General features: G+C 42.2%; 1 protein-coding gene across 1 annotated transcript in view; it reads right to left on the reverse strand.

Moving 5' to 3' along the window:
• Positions 1-25098, reverse strand: part of zbtb46 (zinc finger and BTB domain containing 46) — an 80938-nt gene that overhangs the window by 49897 nt on the left and 5943 nt on the right. Inside the window, exons 2-3 of the mRNA XM_083919345.1 lie at positions 8696-8919; positions 7588-8524 (exon numbers count right to left, since the gene is read on the reverse strand). Of these exons, the coding sequence (XP_083775471.1) occupies positions 7588-8524; positions 8696-8881 (1123 nt within the window). The 5' untranslated portion in view covers positions 8882-8919. The remainder of the gene's footprint in view (positions 1-7587; positions 8525-8695; positions 8920-25098) is intronic.

Consider the following 25098-nt stretch of genomic DNA (forward strand, 5'->3'; position numbering starts at 1 on the left):
GCAAACTAGAGGGCGGTGGTGAGAGCGCCTGATCTGCGGGGCCCCCAGGTGAGTTCAGGAGGCTCCGGAGCTCCAGAGGATGAAGGTCTGAACTCAAACAAACCAAAACATGCAGCGCTAACTGCAGCACACCCGAGCACACAGGAATAAACCACAAAAAAAGGTTCTACGGAAAAACTATTTCACTTTTTTTTGGTCTCCATGGGCATGTGCATGTGTGTCAGTGTGTGTTAGTGTGTGTATATCAGCGGTTGAGGAGGGGAACTCTGAGGCCACAGAGAGGAGAGGGAGAGATACAGATAAAGATTGTGGATTTCTAAAAAGATCCTCGATGTAATCAATGTGCAACAGCTAGAGGGAAATGGAAAGAACAGCCCACGTGTGATTGAACTGTTCACGTCGACATAATCAGATGCTGTAAGCTGTGTGTGAGTGTGTGTGTACATCACACTGGCCATGTACCGGATTGCCAAAATCCCCCAAGCTGCCACGAAAAGGTCACTATGTGTGTGTGTCTTTTTTTTTTAATACCAGCGAAAAAACAACAACAAAAAAGAAAGTCTTTCCACTGCTGTTATTATGTGGGATAAACGTTAAGTTGGTGTTTGCCCCAAGTATAAAAGAAGTATGAAAAAAAATCAATTGTTAACTGATGTTTTCACCAACTCTTCGCAATCTGAGAGTGAAGGCTCAATCGTGTTCTGCCCTCAAAAACGACATGCCTTTCGAATAGGTGACACCTGCTTTAATACAATAATATAACAGCATTGAATGTTAAGAACATATTATCAAACAGCAATGTAAGGCCTTTTTGGACACAATGACACATTTGCACACTGTAATTTAGAAATATTCAATCATAATTTGTGATCACTTCCTCAGAAAATACCTCCCCATGATGCCTGGAGTCTGAAAGAAAGTAATAAGGATAAATACTGAAATATAGTATATAGGAGCATATTTTTATTTATTTATTTATGTTTTACTAAGGATGCAACTAGAAATACATTAAATATTCACAATCTTTAAATCTGTCTAGAGCATGGGTGTCAAAGTCAAGGCCCGCCAATGAATTATCTTGGCCACCGGGATGATATTTGATTAGTATTAGAACCGGCCCGCACGCCACAGCCGCCTCCTGGTGTTTTTCACGCACCAAAACTACATTGAGACTTTCACCCACTCTGACCACTTTTAAAACTAGACTGAAAACTTTTATGTTCACCTTAGCTTTCTGCTAAATCTTCGCACTTTTAACGTCCGCACTGTTTTGATTATTGTCTATGTTTTTATTCTCTTTGTCTTCCTGTAATGCATTTGAATTCATGACATGTTGTGCTGTGAAGCACTTTGAGTCTGCCTTGTGTATGAAAAGTGCTATACAAATAAAGCTGCCTTGCCTTGCCTTGCCTTGCCTTACCCACAATGCAACGGTAGCCCGCGAACTCACTGCAACGCCGCAAGTGGGCCGCCTCGGCTTCATTATTCATCAGCATTCAGGGCAGATGTCAACTTTCAGCACCCCCCCTCCCCAATAATGGCTAAACGGAAGGTGGACGATGAGAACAGGGTGTTTCAAGCTCGGTGGGAGGCAGAGCACATGTTCACAAAGCTGTGTGTCTTTATCTTGATATTAAGGAACATATTTTATTTATGAAGGACATTTTCTTTTTTGCTGTTTGCCTGTTGAAAAATGTTTTCACTTGAAATTACTGACAGAGCCATACAAAAATATTGGATTATTCATTTAATTACTAAATAAAATACGGTACACTGTGTTAGGTCTTGGTTCCATAGGTTATATGCAATCATTTTAATATGTTTTAATAAACACTGAACCAGTCCGACCCTCGGCTTGTAGCACATTTGTTTTTTTGGCCCTTTGATGTATTTGACTTTGACATCCCTGGTCTAGAGTATGGTAAGAGCAGTGGTGGAGTTAGCAGGAGCGTCACTAGCTCATGAACACTGTAGCCCAGAAGTCAGAGTCCTTACCAAATGGGGTTAGGGGAAATTTTTGAAATTGGGCTGATAAACATGCAATTGTGACGTAGTTTGGGAATTAAAGGAAAGACCTGGTCATGAGTGACTCCTGTCAGGGCAGTTCTACTGAGGAGGTTAATGTTTAGGTCAGCACAGACACCAGCAGCCAGAATGAGACATAAGAACAGCCTTCAGCCTCAGAAACACTGACATGCACCGACCCGATGTCAAGTGGACCGGGCTGAATCCACTGCAGGTCTCCTGAAACTGTGCAAACTAGAGACCATCACTGCTCCGACGGACGTTTTCTCTCCTGACCCGGTGTTTGGGTTTAACGAGTGAACTGTTAACTGGAAACTTTCAGCTGAAAGCGTCAGCGGTTTCCATAGTGACGGCAGATGAAAGTTAAGAGATAAGAGATAACTGAGATTAACCTGGTGCGCCACCAGCCACGTCACCCTGGTGTCGTAAAACCGCAACCGCAGCTGAAAGTCTCCAGTTAACAGCGTCACTCGTTAAACCGAAACACCGGCAAGTCAGCCTGCTTTAAGTTTGATTCTGAAGTTATCACTTGTCAGTGTGTGGACACGTCAGAATTTTGCGGTTTTCCCTGCTACAACGTTGCATTTGTGACTGCTCGTAATGCAGCCACATAAAAATCTACTATACTGGTCTTTTTTCATCATCGTTATGTTTTTTTGATGATGGCACAGAGGCCCGGGGCTGTTTCCAAGAGATCTGGGGCTATAGCCCTGAATACCCAGGTCTAACGACGCGCCTGGGAGTTAGTTACAAATTATTTTTACTCTGTACTTTTACTCGGTACAATTTTGAGTACCTATATTTCCATGGTATGATACTTTTATACTTCTCCACTACATCTCAGAGGGAAATATTGTACCTTTACTCCACTACATGTATCTGACACTTACCTCCATTTTACCCAAGCATCTTGTATGTATTTGTAAGTGATGAAAACATGATGATATAATATTCTATAATAAAGGAGCCATTCTGCACAGTGAGCACTTTTACTTTGGATACTTTACGTCCATTTTGCTGAAAATACTTGTTTACTTAAGTAACATTTTGAATTCAGGACTTTTACTTAAATACTGGAATAGTTTAAGACTGTGACATTTCTATTTTTACTAAAGTAAAAGATCTGAGTATTCAGCATCCAGCACTTGGTAAGGGTGTACAATTAGTTTATACACAATGGAATTAGGGGGTCCAACTTGCAATTAATTTCTTCATCTTTTGATCTGATGATGATTTTTTCAATTAATAGATTCATTGTTTAATGAAATGTGTTAAATTAATAACCAATAATCAAAATTGTTGTTGACCAATTATCTGTTGATCAACTAATTGATTCATCGATTCATGGTTTCAGCACCCCAAGAATTACAAGAAGAGTGGCTGATGTGAAGTATTAAAGAAGAATATAATGAATTAAAAAAAAAAAAAAAAAGCCTCACGCTTGATTTTTAAAACACTCCGTCTTTGAGTTGCAGATGCTCTATAATCCGGGTTTGGAAGAAGCAGCGGGGGCCATACTAAAAATAATTGCAGGTAATTTTTTAAAGGACATAAGCAGGCAGGAGATGTAGAGACTATTTAAAACTCCCCTTCTCAAAAATTGTCACCTCTAATATATTATCGGGCAGAAAAATATACGCACATGAATAATAGCAGTGCTGATTTTCTCTTTCCTAATTCACATGCAAGATTTCAAATATTTGTGGCAGCAGACAAGGTGAGCGTAACAAAAAGTGAGATCAAGCTTTAAGCAAGGGAGAGAGAAAAAGGGAAGTTGAGTGCTTAGTGGCCTCAATAATGACATCAAGTGAACACAGCAGATGTTTGCACGTGAAGGGGATCTAAAGAAAACAAATCCTGATTCCTGCAGCTGTTAATGTCAACACGGGCACACGGCATTTTTCATTCAAACGCTTTGAAACGGCTCTGCGCTAATACACTGAGCCTTTACACAGCCATATATTATCCTTATATTACAGAATAATCCAGCAAAATCCCCAGTTGAGCAGCCCTCATGTTGCATGTAATTTGAGCATTTCTAATAGTAAAGCATGGACACCGTTCACAGAAGGGTGGGGGTGGGGGGGTTGGGAGAGCGCACTTCTCATCAATAAAGAATGAAGCAAATGAAGCAATTAAGCTAATCTCAGACTGAAGGTGCCCTTTCTCCTTTATACCTACCACATCCCTTCATGGAAACCAACAACTGGACTCCATGGAAAATACACACACACACACACACACACACACACACACACACACACACACACACACACACACACACACACACACACACACACACACACACACACACACACACGCACGCACACACACACACACACACATGCACACACACACACACACACACACACACATGATTTACATCCCAAATACTAACATCAAATAGTTCTAACCCTAAACTATTGACCTACTGCTAAACAAAATATGTCTCATGCTGCTGAAAAGGATCAGTTAATTATTCAACGATAGAACTTCCTCACAACAGACATGGTGACATGTCACAGCAGAAAATTCACATGTGTAATTAACGATGTTAATAATGGCTGCATTCGATTTAGGTGTGTCACATTCAGGGTCCTGATATTGTGCCTGTTGTCTTACTGTCAAGGCTTACTGGAACACTTAATGAATCGTTAGTGTTATTACAGTAATCACACCTGTGTTAGGTTGTCACAATACCAGAATTTTAAACTTCAATACAATACTAGTATAAAAAACTGTTACTTTTGATACAGAAAAAAAATATATCTTTTTTTGTCCTTTATTACATTAACAACCTGCACACAGGTACACTTATCAACATGTGTAATAATGTGATTGTTTGATTGAAAACCAGATTTTTTTATAGCATAGGTACTTTTCGACACCATCGTACAATTAACGAAGATCGTATCGTTTTAAACGTGCTGTCGGGAAGGCATTGAAGTACCCTTATTCCGGTGCCTTTCCCTGCTGTGACAAGTTATATTGGTCTATTACTCGTGCGACAGATAACTCATTTTTTTCTCTGTTTTGTATCATTGACAGCTGAATGTATTTATTATTTTTATTTGCTACATACCAGTAGAAGTAATGAATGAATGAATGTATGGTATACATCATCAAAACAATGTGATGTAGGCCACATATTTGGAGGGTTAATCTAACAATCATAGTGCTATTGTCATGTTTTCATTTATTATCAAGTTATTATTTTACATGTTTCACAGGGAATATGTCACCTCCCTTTGCTGTCTACCTTGCATACGGTTGCAATGCTGTCATTGTACATCAACATCACTTTCTAATTCCTCTGCCCTCCCATATGCCTGTACATCTGATTCGGATCTTCTACTGCAGGTGACTAAATCCGGACTTAGGGAGACTTAGGACTTAAGTAGAAAAACTCTCTTAAGCCCACAGAGATCCTATGTATTTTGACCCTGACTTGGTCAAAGTAAAAAAACAACACAAATGTCATCACTTTAGAGGTTTTTCATAAGAACTTAAAGGCATCAAAATCATAAAAAAGTACTCCCACAACCCAAACATCACACCACCTCATATCCAACAATGACCTCACTAAACCTGTTCAACAATCCCCCAGACTTTCACTAAACACACAGAAACCACCTCCTGCAAACTGACTCAACACACAATAGTGAAACTTATCCTGACTGTCATACACTACCACTCTGCAAAATCATGTAAGCCGGTAACACGGTGGTAACATGATATATTACTCCTAAATGGCAACTGCCCTCTGAAGGAGACCCAAACAGTTCATAAACCCATGATGCAAAGACTTCCCCCACTCTTCTCCATTGTGAGCCCAATCCCAAAATCCCAGTTGAAAGCAAGATGAATGGTGGTCTTTTGGCTAACACCAGGTGAGTCTACACCAGTAGCAACACTAGATTTCCTCTAACCTTTATGTTAGAAGACACCACTTTCGGTAATAGCTGCTCACCACAGCCAGACTAAAACTCTACCTTTTACCAGAGTACGGAACCACGAAAGTGGCCAACAGGCTTAATAGTGCTGTTTACTTTGTGGGTGTATGTGTCTATGCATGTGTTTGTGTGACTCTGAAGACAAAATGTACTTGGGAACTGTAAGAATGTCTGACTGCAGGTCACAAAATCTTGGACTTAAGACACTTTGAGCTAAGCAGACCAACTCTCATAAGCCCGTACGGATGTTCTGGCTTCTCTGCCTTTTTTGTCTCTGTTTTTCTTCTCTCTCTCTCTCTCTCTCTCTCTCTCTCTCTCTCTCTCTCTCTCTCTGTCTCTCTCTCTCTCTGTCTCTCTCTCTCTCTCTCTGTCTCTCTCTCTCTCTCTCTCTCTCTCTCTCTCTCTCTCTCTCTCTCTCTCTCCTTACCCCTCTCATCTACCACCCTCTCTCCCTTTTCCCTCCTCTTGCCCTTTCCAGAAGGTCCTTCCCTAAACCCCAGAGAGAGGGGGAGGAGTTTGGGATGGCGAGGACGCGCTGGTAATCCGCGCAGTGACCCAGGTCAATTCAATTATCCTGTTTTCTTTCGCTGTGCGACGTGTGTGCCCATTTCACAGCCAACTCCCTTAATGCGCCCAGGATTAGCTTCTCTTACTTTTAATGATCTACCTATCGACGCCTTGGGCCCCACAGAGCGCGCACAAAGACGCGCGAGCGCACACACACACACACACACACACACTGTGTTTTTCATGTATTACCTTTTAGTGTAAAGGAACTCACTGAACAATTCTGCAGTGCTGAGGATCAAGAGACACTTTCTGAAATTAAATGTGTGCTTGAGTGTGTTTGTGTACAGTATGTGTTTGCTTGTTTATGTGGGAGTGTGTGTTACATTAACTGCAGTAAGAAGAAGAATGTATTATCTATCTGCATTTACCCAGGCTCACCTCACACCTTCAAGATTTGAGATAATCATCTTAGGCCTAACACGTTAGTGTGTAAAAGTGTGCTAATCTCAACCCGGAGGAGGAAAAGAGGTCATTTTAGACTTGTAAACTGTGCGGATATCTGACATGCATTGAAATATCTGTACAGGATTAAAAGCATTAAGTGCATGTGTACTGTAAAGCGTCACGCACACACAGCTGCTGCTGCCCTTACAAAGTGTCTTTTAAAAGAGAAGCACAGATAAATTAGGTTCTACTGTAGTTGAGTGTTGAGACAACACTCTTACCTAATTATCGAAGCTAATCTTATTATCTCACCAGTCATGAACTAACTACACGACTGGATAACTAAGTAGGTGCCGAGGTGGAAACTGCAGCAACACTGGGAAAATATAAAATCTCAAAGTCATCAAATCAGAACCGCAAAGTCTTTTCCAAGACCAATTTTACTTTATTCCACCTGCTTTTGTGATGCTAAACTAATAATGCAACCAACAAATCCACTATAAAAAAACAAAAACAGTATCTGGAGCTGAAAACACATAGCTTGCTTTCACCGTTTCTGTGAGTCAGTTTTGTCTATATCACATACACTATGCAGTGGTACTTTCTAAAGGCAGGAGACACTAAACACTAAACACAAGACGTGGGTCAGCCTTACCTGGGATTTCCTGTCCGTTGTAGTTCCATCCAGCCACAGCCAGCATGGACGGCAGAGGAGATCCAGGCCTACTGTCCCTTTCTCTCTCCCTGTCCCGCTCTCTGTCCCAGTTCCTCTCAGCCTGCTGGGTAATATGCCTGACAGTGTCCTTGTTCTTCCTGTTCTTTCTCCGCCCTGACCCTGATAGGGGTTGCCAGGAACCCTCTCCACCTCGACCAGCAACCCCTCCAGCCACTTGCTCCCCCTGGCTTTGGGCTGCTCCTCTGGGAGTGTCCCGGGGATGCGAGGAGGAGGCAGGGGACACCTGCTCCTCTTTGACGGTGACAGGCCTGTAGTCGTGTGGCCAGGCGGGCTGGGAGTCATGGCAGGCTTCCTCCTGGCTCTCATGGCTCTTGGGGGGTTCTTGGTCTTCCTTGCCATACGTGCTGCCTCCCTCGTGGCAGCTGGCGATGGCCGAGTCCCCAGAAGAGTTGGCCGGGCTGGTGCGCCGCGCCAGCCAAGGGGAGGTGCTGCGACCAGACATGATGGAGGCCAGGGCTTCAGAAGCCATCCCCACGATCCCTCCTCCTCCTGCACCTCCACCTAAACCTGCTACCACACCAGCTCCTGATCCTGCTAAACCCACTCCTCCTCCACCAACTCCACTTCCACCTATGCCAGCTGTAGCAACGGCTCCCATCTCAAAGTCGGCCAGTTCGTCAGCCATCTCGGAGCGGATACTAATGTCCAGCGCTGCCTTGATGAAGCTGTGGCATGCCTGGACAATATCCGTCATCTGCAGGTAGCTGGCGGCTGACATGACCTCGATAACGTTCTTACTGGTGAGAGCGAGGTGCGCCGAGTACATAAAGTCCAGTATGGCTTTGAAGCCTGTCGCCGTGACAATGTCCAGATGAGTGACAGTGGTCTGGTGGTGAGGCTCGGAACCTTTTTTAACCTGAAGGGAGAGAAAAAAATATTTATTAATAGTAGCTCTTGTTTATATATCTGATGTAGTAAACCTCTTTAAACACAGCATCATGACTTATCAACTACTATGATCTGAGAGAAAAACAAGTACTTAACAAACTCCCTTGACCCTGGCATCCCAAGTGAAGCAATCCCTTACCTGGCAGTAAAGAGTCTTGAAGTAGCGTGAGGAGCCCAGGAGAACGTTCTTATGGGCCTTGAAGATCTTTCCGTCCACGATGACACAGGCGTCGCAGAGGATGCCGTGCTGCCTCTGCTCATTGAGCTCCCTAAGCAGCTGACGGTAGTGAGAGGAGATCTCCATATCCTCCTTCCTGTTGTTCATCTGTGTAGCTGAACAAAAGCCTCTCCTCCAAACATCTACTGGGAAACAAAAGAAGAAACACAATACATTAACTTCAGGTGTCATATTGTGGAGATTTTTAAACATGAAGTGCTTATTTTTGTCACAATATAATTAAAGTTGTATTATTAATCAATGTGCACATATAGAATTTAAATAAAAATGATTTAGCATGCTTTCATATTGTTATCAATTTAATGCAGATGACACACAATTAAAGGATGTTGCAGATAAGCCCCAGGTTAAGGTGCCGTAGGAGGCCGTAGGAGCAGTGAGCGAATAAGAGCGTGTCTGGGAGTGATGGACAGTCCACAGCCTGGACCAGGGACGGCCTGAGCAATATTCTCAACCAATCACAAATAGGTGTGAACTTAATAAACTCTTTCTATGTGGTTTGCTGTGAACTCTTTTTTTGATCGCAATATTTGAAGCCAGAGAGAGGCCTTGGCCAAGCAGAAAATCCTTTTCTGTTTTTATAATACACTTTTTTATACCTTAAGAAGTAGTTTGGCTTTCCTTAAGAAAAGAAACCACCACACATATCAAAAATTGTAAGTGTACAGAATGTTAAAGGTTCCATGGTGTAAAAAAGTGAGATTATTATAGAGCAGGTGAGGTACTACATAAATACTGTGAAAGCATCAAAACACTCAATCCATAGAGAAATGCACACAGCCAGCATTCAGTAACTGTGCCTTTAAACGACCTCTCAGGACTTCTGTACGGTTGTGATGTCACAACTATACTATGTCGCTACAGTGCCGCTGGAGTCATTCCCCTTCTGCAATGACATTGCAATGATGCTGAGAGAGTGCAGGTGTGGAAGACTCTGAAAACACTGACCAATAAGAGCAGACTGGACTTTTTCATGAGGGAGTCTTAAAGAGACAGGCAATAAAACAAAGGGTTTTAGACAGAGGATGGATACAGGTATATTCAGATAGGCAGCATGAGAAAAATAATGTATTTTTTTTAACATGGAAGCATGTGAACATATTCTAGTAGAAACCAAAAATAGAAGTATGGAGCTGAAGATAAGCATATGTGTCCCCCTTTAAATGTACAATTTGACTGTACAGCATCAGAAAACTACAGTATAGGAACAATAAAATCTAAGTCATTTTGTAAAGAAAACTAGATTTCTGGCAACATATTCAGGTATTCCTCCTCTAAGTCCATAAACTTGGCCGATGGTTGAAGCTATATTAAAACCCCTTGCTTAAAACGTCAGATTCATTTTCACATAAGGGGGAAAAAATTTAAATTTAGCTGAACCACTCCTTTAAAGATGAGCCAGGGTAAGGATATCTCAGTAATGACTGTGACATAAAAACAATGACATCAATAGAAACCACATCTCAACTGCTGTAGTTTGATGTCTAAAAACAGCCCAGTAACAAAGTCCAAAATCTCTGTTTAAACCATGTCTGACAGGTCCCTGTGTGTGTGTGTGTGTGTGTGTGTGTGTGTGTGTGTGTGTGTGTGTGTGTGTGTGTGTGTGTGTGTGTGTGTGTGTGTGTGTGTGTGTGTGTGTGTGTGTGTGTGTGTGTGTGTGTAAGCTCATTAAAAATGTCAGTTTAAAAGCGTAACATTCTCACAAAACAGTTGAGAGGGAGAAAAACACCTCATTTAGTACAGACCACTTTACCATTAAATTTATCAATAAACATTTCCTTGTTATTTTTATCTTCATGTCTCCTCTGACTGTGAATATTCAATCAACTGTCTAGTTGAGACGGAAAGTCACTCTTGAACCTTCACCTCAGTGTTTCTGATCTTGCACAGTTCAGTTTGGGTTGTGAACACAAAGTTTTACTGAAAACTACAGTGAAAAGATCCTTAATGACAATTTGTGGATCTGCTCGACTCAGACAGTCAGTGAATGAAGATCCAACTTTTCAGAATTCATTGACATGATCTATGGAGACGGTATTTTTTTGACATTTTATTTATTGTTACTCTTACAAAATAAAACCCACAGAAAAGATCAAGATTAGAATTTTCTATATCTACTTTCTGTTAGTCCATAGTTTCTTCTTCTTGATGTAAAATGAAGGTGGGTTTCATTATGTCCTGTGTTTTTTTCTGCTGTGTACAGGTTAAATGACATACAAGGGCTGTTTTGAGCTGAAACAACAGCAAGTAAGGACCAAAGAGACAGAAACACAGAAGGAGCAAAAGGGAGATGTATGAACATCACTTTATGTTGAACCATTCAACCAGGTGGCAGAAAAACAAAGATAAACTGCATAAGCCTAAACATATGCAAAAGATGACCACACACACACACACACACACACACACACACACACACACACACACACACACACACACACACACACACACACACACACACACACACACACACACACACACACACACACACACACACACACACACACACACACACACACACACACACACACACTCTTAGGCAGTTTATTAGCCACAACATTAGCAACCGCCGCTCCCGCTCTCGTCTTGGTGAGAGCTAAATCGTGGGGACGCGGAGTGTTACCAAACGCAGCAGTGATTTGTTTTGGGAACGCCACAGCTGTCAGCTCTCATGGGCCATCCTGAGAGATGACAGCTCGGGTCGGCCAAGGTGACAGCAGCGTTTGCTCGGGGGGCCGGCACACTTCAGGTCATGTTTGGCAAAGCTCTGCTCAATCTGATGGCTTGTAAGATCAGATAAATCCACAGTGTCTCCCACGTCCACTCGGACAAACACACCTTCTATGAACAGCAGCGGACGAGTGGATGGAGAGATGGTGACAAATACTGAAGCCTCTCTTTCTCCCAAAAACCTCCAAACTGTCCTAAGTTTGATCAATGCATGGCTCGCTCACAACCTTTCACCTCAACTAGCGTTTATTCAAGCCATAGAAATAAAGAACTGTGAGGAGGAGGGAACTTTGGTGTGAATGCAGAATACTGTAACACAACAGTGTCCCTCAGAGTCTCAAAAGGCAAGTTTTGACGCAAGTTTTTTTATCCTCCAACTCACACATTTCTTAGAAAAAATCTATTGGGCGGTCTAACCTTGAGATATTCTTTCCTTTCTGTGTTGCCCTGATGAAGGCATTGAGAGTCTTCACCTATCACCTTCAGAGACAAACCAAGCGGCCTCCAAGACACAGCAGCTCCCCTCCTCCCCTCCTCTCTGCTTTTCTCTCAGGGCCACTGGCACATTCAATTGTATAGCTCTGATCTATAAGATATGCTCCCTCTCAGAGCCACACACACAACACAGAAGAAGTCATATATTCACTCAAAAGAAATACCTCAATACCTTTTCTATTCTTCCCTTTTTTTGTATGGTGGAATACAGGGTCACTGAACAGCACACAGCAGTCAGCAGCCCCCATTTACAAAATGTCTCTACTGGTAGCTCAGAGGAAGCAGTGAAAGAAAGCCAGCTATACCAAATTAACAGCTGGAATAAGACGGCCATTGCTCAAGTGTTGCATGGATCAGGGTCTTCTAGCTCTCTGTGTCCACGTCCCTTTTCCATTTTCGAAAGCCCAAGTATCAATGACCAACAACAATGACAAGCACTCGAGCAAAGAGGCAACACACTAATGACCACCACAGCGAATTTAAAGAGTAGGCGTACACCCAGATCACCAACAAAAACACATTCTCACGTACCTCTTGTGTTTGTCATGTAGATAGGTTAGCCCTATAAGGATATCCATCTCTGAGATTTCTGCCTTCACACCAACATAATAGAGGTGAAGGCAATGGCAGATAACACAATAATAACCAATCATTTTCAAAGTAATGTGAAAATAAAAAAGAAGATTAACTAAGATTTAATAGAATACATAGGATGCATAGCATACGATGGAAAATAGAATCCACTGAATAAAAATAATAAAAATATAAGGTTAAAAATATTAAAATCACTAGCCTACCCTTATTTGCAGCATGCACATCACATCACAGCAACAACACTGCAGCAGCATCAAAAGGCTGTTCCGTTCTCTTCTTCTCTCTTTTTATCTTTTCTACATCAGTGGTGGAGATTTGAATTTTTAAGACAAAAAGTATTTTACGCACTTTCTACCAAGCGGCATCCAGTTCTCTGAGTCTATAAATAAACCCAATAGAACCTACATTTCCCAACGGACACAGACCCACCACGAGTCTTGATTACAACGAAATAAGCATTTTTTTCCGACAGCACAGAACATCTTGCCAAGGGTGTAACCTCACTGTGGGCCTTATCTGTGTCAGGCACAACCCCAAGTTGCCCCGGAAAAAACACCCTCTCATTGGTGTTGTTGGGGGTTAACAAACACAGCACACTTTTATCATCTCAAATCTAATGGCCAACCATTTACATCCACATTTAACTTGACACACAAGTTCTACATGAAATCACTTTATAGAATACACAGAATGCATGAAATCAAGTGAAGTACGACCTTTTAAAGGCCCCATTGTATGCTCATTCTCATGTTCATTGTATTTTTGTTTTCTACAAGAACATGTTTACATGCTTTAAAGTTAAAAAAATATGTTTTTTTCTTTGTACTGTCTGTCTGAATATATCTGTATTTACCCTACCCATGTCTCTTTAAAAATCCCTCCCCCCAGTCTAATCTGATTGGTCAGCATTTTCAGGTGTTCAACATCTGTGCTCTCTGCATCTCTGTACCATCATTGCAGCTGGGTAGTGACAGTAACCGCACTGTAGCAGTACTTTCTATCTATATATAGTAAAATTGTGACATCACAACCGTACAGAAGTCCTCACGTCTCGTTGAAAGACAGTTTCTGAATACGGGCTGTGTGTGTTTCTCTGTGGATTGAGCATTTTCATATATTCATAGTATTTATTTAGCACCTAGACATTCTTTGTAATCAAACAAGACTTTTTTACCAAACATAGGACAAGGAGAATTTAAAAGAAGTAGTTCAATTGACCTTGTATTGGAGTGAAGGTGGAAATCTCAAAGGGATACCTCAAATTCTGGATAAATAAAACCAAATTCATCTGCATGGCTAGATAACACTAGAGTGGGCATATTTTTCATATTTTGGGTAAAACAATCCTTATATGCAGTAAAACACACGTTGGCAATTTCTTTTTAAAAAGTGTGTTGGATAGAGAGTAAATGTACTAACTGGGATTAAAGTTCATTAGTGCAACTTTTCATTCTGTGTGGTTATGCGTGTCCAAAGAGCTAATGATAATGTCAATGCGGTGCTTCAAGGGGCCATGTGTCAAAGGGGGTTTTAAAGTTTTTCAGCAAGTGCTTGTATGTGGTGTGAATGCGTGGCTAGGATTGCACTCAAAGACAAGTTAAATGGTGCCTCAAATTTAACAAAAACAATGATCAGTGGACGTTGAAACCACAGCAAAGGACTGAGAGAAAGAGAGGAAGAGGTCTAATCAGATTTATTGCTTCAACAGACTCAGAGACATACTGAGTCAGTAGTTAGGCAGAGAAGAGAAACTTTAATGGAGTGCGCTTTGACCTCTAAACTCTTTGCTTGCCTAATTGGCTTGTTTAATTTCAGCATGTCCAATTCCCTCCAGTCAAAGACCCCTTTTCCAGAGGAACCAATCACAAAGTTCCCCTTACTACAGCACATAAAGACCCACAAAAACCTCTCATCCTGTGTTCATCCTGGCTTTTCATTTCCTCAGAGAGCTACTCCATCTAACACCATCAACAGGACCAAAACTCCCTCTACTATGCGAGTACAGCCTTGATTTATAGTACATGTTTTTTTTTCCCAAATATACACTTGACACGAGATCGGAAAGTATGATAAAACTAACTTGTCAGACAATCAAGTAAAGAGAGAGAGGCAGAGACTTTTGTATCTCATCCAAAGCATTAGCAGTCTCACCAAGGCTACAGAAACTAAAGCATGCAGAAAAAAAGCTTTTTCAACCATCTATAAAAATTTCGCCACCAAAAAAAGCAAGGAAAAAGTAATCAGGAGACAGGCTGACAGTCTGTGAGCACTTATTTGTGGTCAGAGACGATTGTTTCTGTAAAGCATGCCACCGGAGCTCTAAGTCCCTGTCATCCTTCTGAGGCCAAATCAAAAGTGACTGTCCTCCTTAACCCCCCTCCTTCCTTCACACAGAAACACACACACAAAATCAAGAGCTATGTTCTCCCCATAACACACACACACACACACACACACACACACACACACACACACACACACACACACACACACACACACACACACACACACACACACACACACACACACACACACACACACACACACACACACACACACACACACACACACACACATCCAGCAGCTGCCGCTAAATAAACAACCGCATGCAAGAACTAAAAACGCACACTTTCACACAGTTAGCAGAGCCGTCACGACATCACACCCGGTTTGTCCTGGTCACATCAAAGCAAAGTCACTTTTGGCCCCAGCCAGACGACTAAAGAGATGAGACGTGTGATGGAGTGAGAGAATGGGGCTTCCTCCTTCTTGTGTTTCTCTTAATGCAGCCTGTCCCTCCAAGCCACTTCTCTGCCTCCTTGACCGCACAGGACCATGGGGAGAGAGTGCGCAAGGTCCTTCTGGATCAAAAGCAGCGGAGCGATACTTTGTTTGTACATAGACAACTTTCACAGACAGCTGTGATTTCACAAGGTATCATACATCACACCAGACGAAGATGTTACAACAGGCGAAACATCTTCACACAGGGTGAAAATGTATGATTTCACAACATAATTTGATTCACTCATTAACATTCTTGCAGGCACAGGGTTTAACTGGCTGCAGATTCCTTGGTGTGTGCGCACTATCCAAGCAACTCTCTCAGATGTATTTATTTTAAATTAAGGGATTTCCAGTTGGTCAGGGCAAATTATAATTTAGTGGCCGGTGTGCTGCTTGCAAAATTGCCACCCTAAGCTAATAACTCTGCATTCAAATTGTGGCCCTCTGCTCAACGGATGTAGCAGTTTTGCTCATTATTTGATAAAACAACTTTGGTTGGACGAGCATGTCAAACTCGAGTTCACAGAGCCTTGTGTGAGTGGTAAAATAAATAAATCCTGTTAATAAATGAAGAGAAAAGCAGACTGATTGCATCTATAAAGAAACATTTGAGGTGCAGACTGTGCTTGTTTCTGCTGTTGCGAGAACTACCGAAAGCAAATGTAAACCAATTTTTGCACTAATCATTTTTTAAAATTAAAACAGTGGGTCAAACACTTACATGCAATGTGAAAGTGTTTGCTCTAGTAACAGACCACAGATGATGACCTGGAGTTCATCTAAGCTCTACAGATGTTTTGGCATCTTTCAGCTCATTTTCTTTAGTTATAGGGACCCCAACTTCACTGTTTTGAATCCCTCTCACTACTTTCATTAGCATTGTTTTCTAGCAGCAGTAGGTATTTTCAGCAAAATTGTCACTGACTGTATTCCACCTGGCCAGCACCAAATGACAGACAGACACAAGCCACACATCCCACTCCAAACTGTATACTACTGTTTGACTCATCTAAGCACGGTGCTGCAATAAATCTCCAATCTATATGTACCGACACATGATTGTTCACATCATTTCTTCTTTTAAAGATCCTCTTTTTTTCCGTCTACTTTTATCTTGGCGCTGTAGTTTTAAATCAGCACGGAGGATGCAGTGAAAACTGGCCGGACTTTGAAGAAGTGAATGAATGTGAAGAGAAAAGGAGGAGGGGGAAATCAAGCCAGGATTCAGTAGCCAAGAGTTGGCATTTATGTTGTCAACCATCCCAGCCTGATGCCTCAGCAACAGAATTGTATCAGTTAAACCAAAAAAAATGTTTCCTTTAGCAAATGTTCTAGTAGTGATTCACTGGTACTACATCATAGCAAGCAGTTTCTGTGGAAAAGGCAAAGAGGTTGGCAGGTCTGCACTAAATGAATTATGTATTATGTAAAGCTTTAAAAAAAAAAAAAAATGAAATGATAAAATAAATGATATTAGCCCCAAGAAACATATATTAGGAGAATCCCTGACATTATATGCTAATGTGTATGACAAATTAAAAAGGTGCAGGAAGAAAGAATTGGCTGCAGACATTTTCCCATATAATGAGAGAAAATACTGGGAAAAAATGACAGCATGTATAAGTGGCATTAAAAATGATATTCTGCTGGACAATGTAGGTACTGTTCTTCAAATACAAGACAGTGTGATCAAGGATGCCCACTCCTTCCCAGAATAAAATCGACTAGTTCTACTAATTAAAGAAAAAAGTGTAACTTGTTTTAGACTATTTTCAGATCCACAATATAATCCCAAATGTGATGATAATGAGAAATGTTACTGGTGTTAAAGTTCTCATATCATGCTCAATTTCATCTTCATTCTTGTATTTTGTGTCTCTACTAGAACATTTTTATTTGCTTTAATGTTCATAAAACACATTATTTTTTTCATACTGCCTGTCTGAATATATCTGTATTCACCCTGTGTGCACTTCTCTGTGAATTGAGTGTTCTGATACTTTCACAGTATTTATATAGCACCTCGACCTGCTTTAAAATTAAAGAAAAGACATGGAAATCTCACATTTGCAAATATGAGGCCCACGAAAGGTCATTTTAAACATGGGATGAGGTTACATAGAAATGAAGCAAAGCCAAAAGGAAAAAAGGTAAAGAGCGGAAGAGATGAGACGAATGAAGAACAGTGAAAAGAGATAGAGCAGAAACACTGAGATGGCAAGGCTAGAAGGATAGAGACAGAAGATAGAAAGAGGGGGAGACAGGAAGAGAGGGGAGAGTGACTCAGGCAGCCAATATTTTTTAAACAGCTTTGCTTCCACTCAACTGGGCATCAAGGCCATTATCCCGGGGTTAATCCCCAATCCGATGGAGCTGGCAGCCTTCCGGGACAAGCCAGGGTGGCAGCCCATCAACAAGGCAGGCACGGACAAAAATAACACACGCATGTGCACATGACACACATGCACACACAGCCAGACACAGGCAGGCATGCAAGCTGCAATTAGAAAAAAGAACACATTAAAGCTATTAGCTATGAAAGTCTTTGCCTCTATCCTTTATTTTCTGTTGGAAATACGCAACTGTTCAAGTTTGTCTCTCATTTTTATCATATCTCACTTTGTGTTCCTGTCTTCAGTATTCCTCTTTTCTTTTATCCCACAACCTCCATCTGTCCACCTTTTTCTCCACCTTTCCCAAAATCTCTAATCGCGCCATATTTTGCACCTTGATTGTACCTCGCTCTCCCTTTTCTCTGTCCACTGTCTCTGTTTCTTTGGCCGGCATCCAAGGAGTCAAGGTGGAGGAAGAGATTGACTCAAAGAAGGATAGCCATGTCATGTGGAGAGGGACCAAAGAGGATCCAGGCGGCTTAGGGAGACTTAGCGCTACTCCCTTCATCCCTTGCTCTTTACCCCTCAGCCCCCCCCCCCCCCCCCCCCCCCCCCCCATAAAACAATAACTGGACCCTCCATGTCTATACCTGAAGACCTCCATGCTGATCATCATGCTTTTTGCGCGTGTTCACATTCAGAGCACCTGCCAAAAGATCTGCCTCTATAAACCTCCAGTCCAGCTTATGACACTAATATGTACAATTCCAGAGCTCTGGCCTTCTCTGACACCTCGTCCCCTCACCTTAAGCCACACAGGTGTTAAGCCTAGAGTGATCTTATGGAAATCCAGGTATAGAAAGGATGGACTGAGATCATCCGAGACTGACTGAAAAACAAGATGTGACTCTAAGACGTTGATGTCCCTCAGCCTGAACACTAATGGCTGACCCATAAAGCGTCAGTCATATGACATATAAAGAGTGAGAAATGCCATATCAGCCCATCTACCTATCTGTGTACCATTTCTCTGTTTATCTTTTTCCTGCGCCTCCCTCCCTTACACTGTGTGTGTGTGTGTGTGTGTGTGTGTGTGTGTGTGTGTGTGTGTGTGTGTGTGTGTGTGTGTGTGTGTGTGTGTGTGTGTGTGTGTGTGTGTGTGTGTGTGTGTGTGTGTGTGTGTGTGTGTGGTTTCTGGGCTATCTTTTTCTCTAGGCCCCTAAGCCTGCTATGTCTCCCATGGTAACTCCCTGACTGACGACCCGGGGCTTAGCCTAAATTCTCTCTCTATTAAAAGCTGTGAAATGCAAATAATGAAACATCTCATTACCACTGTCGGAGAACCCAAAATGAAAGGGGGTGGGGGGGTGGCCAGGAGGGAGGAGCAGAGAGAGGGGCGGATGTGAAGGACTGTAAGAAACGAAGCGGCAGGAGTAAAGAGGAGCAGTACAGGGAGGGTGGGAGAGACAGAAATAAAGGAGTGGAACGAGAGGAGGAAATGATGGGAGAAGAAAAGGGAAAGGTGGATGTGAAAGGGAGAGAAAGGAGAGATGAAGGCACAGGAACAGATAGTGAGATTGTGAGTCTTTTGTTTGACGTGTGTTGCCGTTAACATAGAGGGTAGTCAGGATTGGCCACCTATGCAAACAGGGGTGGAGTCCTGATGAACCGAGGGGTGAGTTAGGAGGTGTCATTCAAATGTCAAACATCTTCTATTATCTACTTCAGAATAAAGTTGTGCGAAGAGTATGTGGTCAGTATATATATATATAAATATATATATATATATATATATACACATGCACATATACATATGCATATATATATATGCATGTGTATTGATTGTTAAATTTATCACGCCCAGAGAGGATTATTAGTTACAGAGTTTTACTTTTTATCTTCACAGATGATTCATCACCTCAGAACCAAACTGGCTAAACAAAAAAGTATTGCTGTACTAAGCCTTAATTATTCAGATTTAAGTATCATTTTAAGACAGAAAAGGGCTAATTCTTTGAAAAACATATCTCTGCGGTACAGGGAAGTGAAATCACCTAAAGGAAGCGTCTGGATTTGGTTTTGCAGGTGGGAGGAGATTGGTGGTAATGGTAATGATGAATCCCATGTGACAATGACCACATCACCTTGTGTGGTCTCCTGGTGCAAAACTCAGTTTCAATCACTGCAGGAGACTCATCTGCTGATGTACCAACCCCTGATATCGTGGGGGAATTCATGGGAGGTGGACTTTTAAGGTGTGATGTTGTTTCATAGTTCGGGATAAGTTCCTGACCTCTGGGAACTTTGAGTGTTGTGTAAGGTTTTTTTTCTGGTCACAGATGTGTCATGATTTCTTTTTAACCGGTCCTGCTCGATACATTTTTTTTTTATCTCCATGGAAAAAATGTAATACAATACAGAGTCCTATCGGGCAATAAGCATGAACAGTTGGACGAACACACGGACTGCCAAGAAACCCTGAGTTTTACTGTATTTGTTTGGAAAGGAAAGCAGAAGAAGCATGAAGCGTTAGAAGTATTAACAAAACTGTGAACATCAGATCATGCAGACTGGCTTTCTACTTCAGTTGTGGCAAGATTGGATTTAGTGTGAAGGCAAGTCAGGTTCACCCAAACCAAGCACTTTGTCATGTTGAAACATGACAGGGCCTTCTCAAAACAGTTGGCACAAAATTGGAAGCAGTTTGTCTAAAATATCAAAGTAGCAGAACATTTCTCATAACTGGAATAAAAGCCCCAGATTACAACTACACACATACTGTCTACAGCATGTAGACCACATATAGTCTACATACTTTTGTCCAGATAGTATAATTGAGTTATTATTAATTGATTGAACTCACATTTAGATGCACCCACTTATAGTTTCACCCCCAACCTGCGTAATTATGTGACCGCTCATGTTATTTAAACCAAGTCATTAAAAAATAAAGTTTACTTATCGTAACCCCAGATTATATGAATATACGCGTAAATTAAGAATTCCAATAAATTATTTCCATGGCCTAAGAAAGTTCAGTTAATATTTGTGAACATGAGCTACTCTTTCAGAGCCAGACACCAGAGAAGTAAGTCTCAAACATGTGATGTTATCAAGTATAAAGTATCTGGAACTCAAGCATAGACAATGAATGGCAGACTCATTTTCTCTTTTAAACCCAGTTGAGCTTTATTCTATTGAAGTGTTGTCAGTTGTGAAACAGGAAATGTCCCCATATACTCAGAACGTTCCCCTGGTCGCTCTAATCTATAACAGCTTTACCAATTCAATGTCTATGGAGCAGTTTTTTGTTTACTAATATTATAACTGTCTACACCATAGGACTAACGTATCTAAATTTTCTAAATGGGAGTAGTTGCCCTTTATTTTCCACTTTTCTCTCTAGCTCACTTTTACATCCCTTTGCCTTTTTTTCTTCCAGTTTCAATTTTGTCATTTGACGAATCTCAGTTCTGTTTTCAAAAGCATCAAATGGCTTTTTGGCTCAAGTGATGATGACAATATCAGGCTATGGAACTGCTCAAAACTCACATTTAATGCCACCCTGATCACTCTCTCTAATAACGACCCACTCAGAGCATGCAGAGTGTGCACATGTGTGTGTGCGTGTGTGTGTGTGTGTGTGTGTGTGTGTGTGTGTGTGTGTGTGTGTGTGTGTGTGTTTGTGTGTGTGTGTGTGTGTGTGTGTGTGTGTGTGTGCACGCATGGACATGGTTGTCCAGACCCTTTCATAGGCCTCAACACAAAACCTGTCGCACAATAAAGCAACCTGTCACGACTCAGCTAGACACGACTGTATATGACTGTACCTCACAGAACCCAGCCTGTTCCCGAGCTGTTAAAAGCCACTGCAGCCACCAGCTACAAAGGTCTCAGACTAGAACACACGTGCACACGCACACACACACACACACACACACAGAACAAATAAGCAGTTCGGAGGAAATGAAACAAAGGGTAACGAACATATGGTACAACAATACCATCTATTCCTAAAGGAATACATGTTTGAAATGTCTGTGGACTGAAAGCTAATTGTTGTTTGTTAAAATGTGTGGTTTTTGAATGTGCAAGTGTGTGACTGAATGATGGTGACTCACTGCCGGTGGCCAGTCACTATCTGGTGCCGAGGCGGGTGTCCAGAGAGTGTGTCTGTGTGTGTAAGTGTAACTTAGTGTGACTGTTGCTCTGTCAGACAGCAAACAGAGGCATCTTTCTCAAATCCACACTGGGCCGCAGCTTACAATGAGCTCATGCAAAGAGGGGAGCGAAAAAGCCGCGGCTTAAGTGTGTATTCACAAGGACAACAGGCACACCCTCCAACCCCCCTGAGCAAATATTAAAAGAGACTTCACTCCAAGCTAATCTAATGCACAAACACTCCAGAGTACACACAAACAAGGAAAACACATAATTTAACAATAATAACTTAGCCCTCAACATGCAATGTTCACTTATAACTTACCACCGTTCCCACAGCCTCCCGTACAACAACTGAGCAGCACTGTGATTTACATATAGATAGAGCCGTGTTTATAAAAACACATTTGTATATAATAGCCCAAGGCTGCGTTGTCACTCATCAAGCTGATCAAAAGGCAGCTACTATACAACACTGATGAATCTCGGAGCGCTTCTGCAAATCTGTCCTTCAATGGTAGAAAAAGAGGAGGTGAGATAAAGGGAGAGAAATCAAGGGGAGAGGAGAGGAGCAGCTAAATATAGAGAGACTCACATTTTGGAGTCAGAAAAGAGACAGTGAAGGGTAAGAAAGAGGGAGGGAGACGGGCAATGCAAAAAGAAAAAAAAAGAGGGAAAGGAAAAGTGAAGAGAGGTGGGGAACAAATAAGAAGTGTTGTTTCCATGTAGTAGAAGAAGAAAGAAGAGGCAGCAGTGTAGCTCTAGATCGATGGTTGGAGAGCCTCGGTGGACTTCCCATCTACTGTAGCGTTGCTTAGTGGACTAGTGGAGAACTGGACGTGGAGGACACTTCATTTTGTCTGAGAGACTTGAGAGTTCAATATACCCCACAGTGCATCACCACAGACATTTGTCAATACGTAGCATCGATACTGAGGGTGTGCCCCTTCAGCGATCTTTTTTACAGTTTCCTACACGGACTCTTTTCTGCTGAGTAAATTCTAAGAGTGATCAGCAAAGATGCAAAATCATTGAAGTTCTTTGTCTTCCCTGTTTCTGTGCTGTGTCGTGATTGGCTGCAGCAAAGCCACTGACAAAAGAAAGCCTTGCAAATTTCAAGTTAAGTTTCTATTACTGAAGAGTGATTGCTTTTTTTTTTTTAAAGTTGTTTATGGACTTTTTATGGTGTGGCTTGAGGCTACCACATCCACTGTGATTGACGAAGAGTGACCAGACAAATGCCTCACCTGGATCCTCAATTCTGTCCTGTCTCTCCTCTTCTGTCATCCTTTCTTTCTCTCCTCCTTATCTGTCTGTCTTTTCACTCAAAGCGTGTTTACGTCGATGCGGTTTGACATTTGACTGTCACCTGTTGACTAACATGAACAGCTGCAATGGCTCGCAGGCTTTTGGGTCTATTGCTTTCCCCCCCCTCCTAACAGCAATGGAAAGAACTGCAAATTCATATAAAGAGGAGACCATAGCCAAACATAAGAGACACAAAGAGAGAGGGAGAGACAATAGGTGCACTGTGTAAACTCCCATGATCGTGCTGCTCACCATCGCTAAGGACAACACCCACCTTGGAAACCTAATTTTGAAGAAGTCACACATTCCCACATTGTGAGGCAGTGCCAGTATCAGGTGTCCGTCCAAACCACCAACCACCACCGTTCAAACCACCACCCCCTTTGTGACACACCAGCGCACACACCAAAACAACCGGGCGGGTGGGGGGGCGAGATAAGAGACAGAAGGGAGGGAGGAACGAGTGCGGGGGTGAGAGAATAAAAAGAAGAGGGCAAGAGAAAAAGCCAGCCAGAGACAAAAGGCAGAGAGAATGACAATGGCTGCAAAGAGGAAGACAGGGGGAAAAAAATTAATAGAGGACGAGATGAGGTGAAAAGAGCGTTGCTAGCTCACCACGCCGAGAGCAAGAAGAGAACAACAAGACAGCAAGACCTCAATGTATTGGTTGTGTGCAAATGCAACTTGGAAGGAGCAGTGAGAAGGCTGTTGGGGGAGTTTGCCCCTCACCACTGAAAAGAGGATGTGAACCTACTCACTTCTGTTCACATTAGGATAGGCTTCACATCTTGTTCATAAAGGGAACTACGCTGACAGGGTAGAGCTCATGAGTATCCGCAATAACGACAGAGCTCCACTTTCATCGCTGATTTATTAAGTCCACACATTATTACACTAAGGATCCGTTTTTTTAGTGCTGAAAAAAGCCTTTCTTAATCAAAATAATCCAACTTCCCCTTTGGGATGTCACTTCCTAACCTAAAGCGAGAAGTTATTCTAACTTAGACGGCATCAGAAAATGGTTGTGTTTTAGCATAGAACTAGATCCTGCCCCGTCGGTTGCTACAAGCTGTTGCATTAAAGGGATGTATAAATATGAGTTAGGGTCAGGGGGAAGGATAAAAATGAGAAAGAGAACAGGGAGAGGGTAAAAATGAGAAAGGGAGTAGAGGAAGGGTAAAAATGAGAAATGGAGTAGGGGAGGCCACTGGAGGCACCTGGCCCACTTACAGCAGGGGAGGGGGTGGTGGAGGAGGAGGAGGAGAGGTGGAAGATTAAGGAGTGGGAGGGAAAGGGAAAAGGTGGTTGAGGAGGAAAACCAGGAAGAGGAGTAGGAGGAGGAGATCTGGAGAAAAAAAATGAGAGAGGTGCAGCTGGGACGGAGCAAAGGGCACAGGGAGGACGTGTGTGTCGGGGGGCTATAGGGTGAAGTAGAGGAACGGGAAAAGGTGAGGAGAAAAAAAAGGATGTGAGATGAGGCAAGAAAAAAACAGGTGAAATAATGGGAAGGGGGAGGAGGACAGGGAGAGAGAGAGAGAGAGAGAGAGGAGGTGGGGGCTGGAAAAGTAGAAGAGGTGGCCTTGTGAGGCTGAGAATGGAGGTGGTGTATGTGTGTGCAGGATGAATGTGTGTTTCTTTGTGCGTGTGTGTGGGTGTCTAAAATTATGACGAAAAACTAACACCTCACCCAAAGTATGAATAACCGACCACAACAGGCCAATGTAGGTTCAATCTCTTCTCCCAGCACATTCGAACAGCCTGCCTATACCACTAATATCCCACTAATACCACCCACAGTCCTCGCTCCACCTCACATCAATGAATATTTCATGTCCTGATGGCACTTTTAAAGCAAAAACTAATTAGCAAATCCAAGTTGATCTGGCATTAGTCATA

The sequence above is a fragment of the Echiichthys vipera genome (assembly GCF_963691815.1).
Source record: "Echiichthys vipera genome assembly, chromosome: 9".
NCBI classification, from domain to species: domain Eukaryota; kingdom Metazoa; phylum Chordata; class Actinopteri; order Perciformes; family Trachinidae; genus Echiichthys; species Echiichthys vipera.